This window comes from Topomyia yanbarensis, chromosome 1, assembly GCF_030247195.1.
Source record: "Topomyia yanbarensis strain Yona2022 chromosome 1, ASM3024719v1, whole genome shotgun sequence".
Taxonomy (NCBI): domain Eukaryota; kingdom Metazoa; phylum Arthropoda; class Insecta; order Diptera; family Culicidae; genus Topomyia; species Topomyia yanbarensis.
The window spans coordinates 120634179-120643743 of record NC_080670.1 but is presented as its reverse complement, the minus strand read 5'-3'; the positions used below and the strand labels follow the sequence as shown (position 1 = coordinate 120643743).

Below are 9565 nucleotides of genomic sequence, written 5' to 3'. Positions count from 1 at the left end.
GCACAGCTGCAGCCCTCACAACAACTTTAATTTACTGGGGGATCCTTGCGAAAGCTCAAGAGGCCTTACAAATCTGGTTGGAAACAGTTAATTTGATTTCGGGAAATAAGCTTCGTTCCCCCTCACTAGTTACTACTGCACGTATAGCTATCCCCTCGACCAGAAGTCAGAGAGAGTTCACGGCGCAAGCCTGAACGATGATCTACCAAACCAGAAACTCCGAGCCAAAGTGGCGTTGAAGAGGAGTACCTGTAATGGGAAACACATCGCGAGTCCAAGACTGGGGATGCTTGGATGATGACCGTGCAAGACTCGGAGGACTTTCCTGTGTAAGGTCGATGACGAGCAAACCCGAGTGAATCGAGCTGGCAGTATCAACTAGGAAGAGGGAAAGTTACGTATTTTCTTAAGGAAATTCAAGAGGGAAAGTATTCGAACAGGTTGGCCTACCTGTCGAGAGAGGAGTCGATATCTTCCCCGGGGTCGAGACTACGACGAATAGGGTGTTGTGCTTATCACAATCACCCACCCTCCCCCGTATTTCTGTAAATAATTCCCGTTCGGATGAAATGATGTTAGTGTTTTTACAACTACATCGAGTCTTATACTCTATGTTAGTACCTAACGCTAACATATATTGAAATTTACCTGCTAATTATGTCTATATTTTGTTAATATGGAATTATTTAATGTTTTTGTTCGATGTTAATATTTTCATGTTTATATTTTGTTATTTATATGCATGCAATTTATTTATTTATAATTATTTATTTGTGAATTATTTATTTGTTCAGTTATTTCATGTTATATTTATTTATTTAATGTTTAGTTATTTATTTTGGTGTAGATGATTTATGTTTATTTGGGAAATTTATGGGGTGAATTATTTTATGGCAACTTTGGCCAGTCATCCTCCTGGATGAATTATGATGGAAACCTTTCCGATTTGGAACACTGTACTGTCCGGTTGCTCCTAAAATGTAAAGTTCACCATTAGATCCTGTTCAAAAAACTTACCTTCAACTGGAATCCAACTTCCCTCCTTCAGTTTCCGCTGGTTTCTTCAAAACCAGTTCCCGTACAGTATATTCCTGTGGGGTGGGTTGGCCGTCGACACCCGTCCATCTCCCGCGAAGCTACCTGATAAATAAAAATAAAACTGATTTGAGTTACCTTTTCTTTTGTAATCCACCGTTTACAGGACCGGTTTTATGCACAATTTACCTGGAAACTTTTCAAAACATTCCGATCTACTTTCAAACACCATCGATCACTATTTACTTTTTTGTTTTGACGTTTCTTTTCGTGACCGTGTTGGTGGTTCAATGTGTGCGTGATATGAGTGAAAATTTTTGGAGCTTTCATAGGGTTGCCAACTTTTTACCTACACTTTCGTTAAGTTTTGTGTGGCCGAAATATTTCGACGTGAGAAACATAATGTAAAGTGGGAGTAGGGTAATGTAGGGTATGTTGTTTCAGTGTGTGTGATCATGTGGTCGGAAACATTCCGGCGTTGAAAACGCAGCTGAAATGAGGTGATGAAGTTTCTTGGGGAATTATTTTGGCAGATTTCTCACTGGCCGATGCATTTCGGCGTTAGAGTTACTGCTAGGGGTGCGGATATCGGTTTATTGCGTTTTGTCGTTTCGAGATTTTTGACCAAGAAATATTTTGGGGTTTTCTCGGAAGCCAAAACTGTGCGGTAAATTGGATGTAGGGATACCTTTCCATTGAATTGGAGTAGTCCCGAAATCTGGTGAGCCTGTTATTGGGTGATATGGAGTTATGCGTTTTGTCCATTTGAGAGTGTTGACCAAGGAATTTATTGGGGTTCTCTCAAAGGCAAAGCAGTGCGGTGAGTTTAACGTAGGGATACCTTTCCATTAGATTGGAGTAGTCCCGAGGTTGAATGAACCTGTTATTTAAGGTTTTGTTATGTGTGTCGTTGAGGTTTAATGTTTGTATTGTATGGGGTTAAGCTTGATCTTGAATTGAGAAATTTTAGATTCAATGCTATTTTGGGAATTTTGTATGTGCTTGAGTATTGATGTTTGAACCGCCAATAAGGAAACGAAAGAGATGTCAGACCCACTCAGTATTTCTGTACTAGTTCTGAACCGATCATTTTGTAAATATTCTGTGTATAGTAATCTTAAGTTACTATAAGGTGATTGCTTGTAATGTATAAGTCTTCAATGTGTTATTTTGCTTCTACTTTACAGTTTACCGTTACGAAAATTTGGTTTTACTCCTTCAACCAAATTTTCGTAAAATAAGCTGGGGTGTTATGTAGCGATCACGTGTATCAGAAGTCAAAATAACTTCCAAATTCGGTAACCCAAGTTCCCTGTTGCAAATATGTGTTCACTTCCTCTATTCCGTAGGAGGAAGAATGAACACTAGGCGGCTAAAACGTACTATCCGCTCGCGCACGCACGTTTTCTCTTTCCCAATCTGTCTCACGATTGCACAAACTAGAGCAAGTGGTTGAGTTTCGGTCGCCGAACGGACCTCGTTGTCGTTGTCTTATCAACCGCCCGACCAGTAAAAACTATGTGAACGCAAGTGAGGGTATTGGCGCGTAATGGTATGGTGCAAATGTTTCGAGAGGGAATGAGATAGCGATTCAGAATCAATTATCCAAGAAGTTCGTTTTTCGAAATACGAGTTTTACTTCGGTAAAATTACGTACTTCCGGGTATCTAGAATCAAAAATCGTTTATCTGAGGGTTTTAGGAATAGCTTCTCATCCATTTCAATCTAGACCGTGAAAGAGGTTAGAGTGCGTGTTTCTTGATTTTGTCCCGCGGTGTGTCGAAAGGTTTGTCTAGTTAAAATATGAGATGTCTTTAAAATTTAGTAATTTTTTTGCTATTAGGTGTTGCGTTAAAGTCTAGAAGTAGGAAGTGCGGATAATTCGTGTGCGTTAGCTGAAAATTAAAAAGGTAACATACAATGGTACTCTATAAAAAGAGACAATGAATTCACGGCATCGAATAGCCGTGCGACGGCTTTTATTCTACCGTTTAGATTGGCACTATTCATCGGCCCGCCACACCGCCCTTCGCCCACCGACGCGCTCTAGACCCACGCGCTAGTTTGGAAGATTCTGCCGCTACAACCAAATAAGGCAGAAGTGCGACGGTTTTACATCGTTTACTCAACTAAGCTGCACGTCACGACCATCCGGTGTGTACGTAATTTGTTGCTGGCATCGTGTCCGGCGTACCGACAGTGCCAGCAGTTATCTAATCCCGTACGCAGGAAGTCATCCGGCACATCCTTAATCGCCGCCTGCGCAGATTCATCACCGCCGGTATAGATACATCGCCGCCACCGCATCGCCGCATCAGGACAGTCTTCGCAGTAGTGCGAAAGTGAGTGGGCAAACAACGAAAAAGACTGTAAGTAGCACTATAAAATCCATGCGCATGGTTCGTTAAAGTTTAGCCGATACACGCACCCGGCAAACTAAAGTTCGGCAACATTATGGCACGTTAGCCCGGTAGGAAATAGCGATCGCTCCCCCGCACACAGTAGGGAACAAAAATAATATAGGCAACACCGTAGAAAAATCCTAGGTTAAGTTTTTGAAAATGCCAGTTACTTAAATAAATTAGTCATTTTAATTGTTCTTCCGGTAAATAATGTTTTAGTGTTAATGTCGTCATGTTAGCCATGTTCCCATAGAGATTACGAATTTGAAGAGGTATCTCATGTTTCGCGTCGTTGTAGTTTTGTAGTTTTTTTGGTGATATTTACTCCAAGTTGGGCTACTTGGGAATCTTAGCCCCACCACTCGAGTCTCTTGTACGGTTTAGTTATTTGGTTTTTGAGGCATTCTTCCAGTGATAAGACCAAACGAGTGGTGTTCTTCTTAGGTATTTTGGGATAGGAAAGCGAACTTCTCTGGGTTTATTCGGGTAATTTGATGCATGAAACTGAGTACCTCTCGATTCAGTTGCGTCTGCTAGGTCGTTCCTCCAAACCTTCACTATATCGACCCGCCCTGAGGCTGGGTTTCTGGTCGGGCAACCCTAAAGCACGACAAATGGTCCTCGAAAGAGGTGGCGCTTAAGCCATTTGTTCGGAAAGGTGGGACGATTGGGCAGACTGATTCCGTAGCAACGTCGTGCACGCTACAGCCCTTTAGTCTAATAAGCTCCGCCTTCAGTCTAGCGATAGTGGAATCTTTCTCGTTGTCTTTCGATTCCGTGCCTTTCTGGGTTTGTTCAGCGTAACTTGGTCCTTTGCGCTTTTGTGTTATTAGAGCTCTTGCTTCGGGGAAGGAAAGGTTTAGGGAAACTTTCGCTTTAATGATGGCTACCTCTTCCATGTATTTGGGGCACTCTTTTGCTCTTGTTGAGTGGTCTCCGCTGCAGTTTATACACTTTGAGACTTGGGTGCATGGGTTATCTTTGGCTGATGGGTGGTTCAGGCTGCAGTTCAAGCAAGTTTCCTTGTTGGGGCACACCCTAGTGCCATGCCCGAATTTGCCACAGCGGTAGCACAGCATGGGGGACGGGTAGTAGGGCCGGATGCTAGTGCGTACCAATCCGAGGTAAATGTAGTCGGGGAGGGTTGAGCCACTAAACGATATCACCACCAGAGGAGTATTGTTCACTACTCCTTCGTGCAGCTTGGTGATCCTACGCACTGCTGCGACTCCTTGACCTTTCAGCTCGTCAAGAAGTTCTTCGTTGCTCATGTCTTTGGTATCGATATCGTAAACGACACCATGAGTAATGTTGAGGGTGGGGTGAGAAACCACCTCAACTTTTTGCCCGTCGATCAGCTCGTTCAAACTCATCAGAGCGTTATATGCTCGATGTCGTCCTTAAGACATAGCGGGTCCCTCTACCTTCTTTTGTGGCCGAAACCACCTTTGTCGGATCGCATCCTAACACACGTTGTACCGATTTCAAAATCGTGAACGGGTTAGTCGTCAGTCGGGCATCGAAATCACCATCCAATGATTTTGCTCGCAGTAGCAGAGTCTGCTTGTCGATTATATCGCCAGAGTTTAAGTACCCTGGCAAAGTCCGACTCAAAGATGGGCCGCTGCTCCCCGGGGTGGGGAGAGGGGGAGGTTCCCCCATTAGGTGGGTTTTTTATGGGTTGTCAGGTGGGCGGAGGTTGGCTTTTTCAAAATGCACCTTTTACACTGCACTACACTACCGCCGGCACCTATGGAGCCAATTACACTATTTCGGTTTGAATTCGCGCGCGCACGTGCATCTGTTCAAACCAATGCTCGTGGTGGAGGCGGACGGTTGACCACGGTTTGCACCTTTTGATTTGATGGAGACGCGCTATCGCTCAACTCCTTCGGAGTCTGTGCTCCTGGTAACGGTGGGAAAGTCGATTTTGAATTTTCGGCTTAAAATTCGAGTAGCCTTCGCACTGATGATACACGGCACTTCACACTCGCGTAACGGACCGGGCCGAAACCAGTTGGTTACTAACCGGGAGGCTGAGCCCGAACTTCGGATACTATATGGGTGGCGTGGACCGGGCGAAAGTTTGGGTTTATTAAACGCGGAGCTTGTGTTGAGAACAACTATCGGCTCCGAGTGAGTGAACCTAACTGAATATTATGAAATTAGTATGTATATGAGTGAGACATTTCTAGACTATTGCTGATAGTTTTAACTCAATGAGCTCCATATATAGTTCAGAAAATTTTCTTATTTTCAATTCAGATTTGTTATTTGTCCGAGTCTCATATACCAATCGACTGTGTGTGTTTTTTTGTTTTTGTTTTTAGAGGATAGCAAAAAACTTCCAAAAAAGCCATGAGACTGCAATAAAAAAAATATACAAAACTCTAACGTCTCAGGGAACTGGTTTGTCTAGCAACCCGAATCGCCAAAAACCACTACTCTTGCTTAAAACCTGAGTCCTCCCCGACACTACCTTACGTAATTACTTCGAGGAGGGGGTTTTTATGAGCATAACACCCACTCTAATTCCACTACTTAGCAGTTAGTTCCTTCAGCACTACTCCTCGACGGTGATGTGTTCTTCATCATCAACACAGACTGGCAATTTCTGCATGGTAGTCAGAAAGTTAGCAGTGGGTCGAAACTTTATGCTCTTCCCCTACGAAGACAATCTGGGCGGCAAACTTCAGAGTGTCTAATTTACCTAACCCGTCCCTTGTGCCACTCTGCACCGAAACTTTCTTCTCATACCATTCAGCGCCACTTACTCGTTCAGCTCCGAACTTGTTCGCAAACTACTCGGTCCAGTTGGATCTGGCCTACCCCGAAGGAGAATTCCTAGGCGAGATTCTCCCGATACCGAGCGGTAGATTTCTCCCGATGATGATGTTCGTTTCCGTGAGCCAATTAGCTCCCCGCTTTGTTCCGATCTACTCGATGTAGCCCCGGCGATGGACCTAACCTACTCTACAGACCAGCCAGTAGGTGCTAAAGTCCATCCAGCGATTCCGGGTGGAGCGCAGCTTCCGGTTCACTGGCGCCCCAATGATCTATTGCTAGCTATTCGACGCGGTCTGATCCCCGGCTGTGCATCTGCCCTACTCACGAGCTATCCGGTAGGGTGTTAAGGTCGGTCCGGCGATTCCGGTTAAGTCTGACGTCCGTATCACTGGCGCCCAAATGACTAGAACCCGGTTCTACTTTGCGTACTACTCAACTGGTCCCCGGCGGGGGACCTAATCTACACCAACGGAGAGTTCCCCGGCGGAATATCTCTCGAATCCCAATTTATGGTTTCACGGCGACTTTCTAGTCAAGGTCGCTAGTTTGTTGGTCCATTCGACACTTCCTCTGCATCTCGGAGAGTATACTCGTAACCACTCTGCGGACAGCGTCCCAGGTATGCTCGTCGTGGCTCATCTCTTCGACGATACTGTCAACTATCACACCCTACGAAAACTTCTTCGAACCTAGACCACGTGTTCCGGTGTTTACACACTCCGGGCAAAGGAGTGACGAAGCATGTCCAAACCGGTGCAAGTACTTCCGGAAGCATACGTGCCCGTACAAAATCTGCATCAAATGTAAGTTCACATCTCCATGCTTCCTATGCACCCAAGCTGTCACATTTGGGATTAGTCCTCAGCCATAGTGATGCATTTTCGGGATCATGTCGGCGTTACTACCTCCGACGATATTGTTCTGTAACCACTCGCGACTCGTACGGGCATCAGCCAGAATGTCCTGTTCAGCTTTTCACGGCTCCGTTTGGTTTGCAGCGGAGCACCCCTGGGAACCCCATATCGAAGTATCGATGACGAAACGGTAGATAGCATACGTCCTGCGCTGCTTTCGGACAGCCGAAGTTTGGCATGATTCTCGCTATTGCTTTTGTTGCCCTCGCCGAATTTTCGCAAGCGTAGTCGACGTGGTTGTTGAAACTCAACCAGTCGACGGTTATCACTCAAAATTGTGCCCTCCAACGTCGATCTGAATCCGCTGAATCGCTTTGACGTTGCTGACCAACAACTTGTGGTGGGTTATTTGCAGCTTGACTCCGTTCATCTAGCTCTCGATCGCGTCTATTGTCTCCGTCAACGAAAACTCCACTTCTTCAAGTGTCTCACCAAGCACCGTTAGTTACATGTCGTCCGCGAAACCCACACAGAAAAAATGTTTTGTAATTTTAAGTTTATTTTCATGCACATATTTGGAGCATGAATATAAATGTAAAATAAAGTTCCACCACAAATCCACACGACTTGTCGTGCTTTCTTCAACGAATTTTATTATAATTCTACACGTGGATTGAAAATTACAGTTTCTTCAAACGGAAAAACCAATGCACTTCAATGTACACGCTTATTGCTGTAAAATGAATGACATGTAATATTACACCAACGAAAATGTAAAATTGTATGCTTTTTGATGCTCTAATTGAGTGCATTGATTTTAACGTAATTTTCAATCAAAGTTTTGATTCAATCTTTGCATGTTTACATTCGTATTGATTTACATGTAGTTTAAATTTCATTATTTTTTTGTGTGCACGATTTTCACTTTCCTGGGCCGCCGCAGAGTTATGACCCCATTGTATATCCCGTTCCAAAGAGTTGGACCAAGAATGGAGCCTTGAGGAACGCACGCTGTGACTGGCATTGACTTCTGCCCTTCGCTCGTCTCGCACAGCAGCACTCTGCTCTAGAAGTAGCTCTTCAGGATCTGGTATAGATAGTTGGGAACCCTCATTCTGTGCAGCAATGGCTGTCCACTTGGCGCTGTTAAATGAAATCTTAACATCTATCATGATCACAGCCCAGTATCGATATCCTCTTCACTTCTGTTTAGATGCCTTCTCAGCACTCTTAAACATTGCTAGAATTGCATCCACTGTTGACGCTTCTTGCGAAATCCGAGCTGCCTCTTAGTTAGTCCGCGCTCTCCCTCCGTGCATTTCATCAACCTGTTAAGGATGATTCTTTCCAGGAATTTTCCGAGTGTATCCAGTAGACATAAGAGGCCGAATCGTCCGGTGGCTGCAGTACCAGCTTCTATACCTTCCAAATTTCGGGGAACCTTTATTTAAACACTTCTGCAGCACCATCCTGAACACGTCCGGATATGCCAGGATCGCAGCTTTCAGCGCCACGTTTGGTGTTCTATCCGGACCGGGGGCTTTCTTTGATTTCAGACACTTCGATGCTTTGTCGAGCTCATCGTTACTTACCGATCGTCCATGTGTGCTCCTTCTTCTTCGCCGAATGGTGTTGGTGGCCAGATAGTTGCATCATGCTTCGGGAAAAGACCCTCGATAACTATATTCAGCTTACTCGGGCACATTTTGGCTGGCGTCCTCAAACCCTTCATTTTCGCCATCACGACTAGGTACGCGTCCCCCCAGGGATAAGCGTCTACTTCTCGTCAGAGCTCTTTGGGGCAATCTGATTTTTTAAGTCTCTCAGGTTACTCTCCAAGCCCCAGGCGTTGAAGTAACCACCAATGACTACCGGCTTCCGACCGTTCAACTACTCAGTTAACTGCTCCAGCATTAGGCTGAACTGCTTTACCGTCCGCCTTGGAGGAGCGTAATAGCTACACACGAAGACGCCGTTGATTTTGGCGATCACGAAGCCCTCATATGAGCGTTCTACCACTTCTCGAATGGGGAATCTGCCCATAACTTTTATCACAGCCGTTCAATCGATATGAGAGTTCCCAAAATCGGTGTTCCAGCGGGAGAACGCCCTCCAGCACTACGAGACTCAAGGCAATGCGCAAGCAACGATACTGGCTTCTCTCCAGTTTGATAAAGTGTATGATCGAGGGTACTTTTTAAGGTTTTTTGCCCCTCCCCCCCGCCTAAAAGGACGACCGACGCTTTAAGATTGCTGTAAAAATCCCCCTTGTTGTAAAAAATATTTAAAATTTGTAACCTTCTAGTTTTAAGATATCAAAAATGTAAAAAAATGAATTTGGCACCGCTAAGCTAACGCATTTGTGCCTATCAAATAAACGAACTGAATAAAAAAAATCTGTTTTAATCCACCTAGTGGTGCTATTGTATCTTTCTCATTTGTCCAAACTACGATTCCATGGTTGATTATGTTCAATACAATGATGGA

At 44.7% G+C, this 9565-nt stretch overlaps 1 protein-coding gene across 1 annotated transcript; it reads right to left on the bottom strand.

Moving 5' to 3' along the window:
- Nucleotides 1-3994: 3994 nt before the first annotated feature.
- Nucleotides 3995-4810, bottom strand: LOC131675867 (uncharacterized). Its single transcript, XM_058955000.1, has one exon. It carries the CDS (start codon nucleotides 4808-4810, stop codon nucleotides 3995-3997), a length of 816 nt encoding a protein of 271 aa, XP_058810983.1.
- Nucleotides 4811-9565: the final 4755 nt, after the last annotated feature.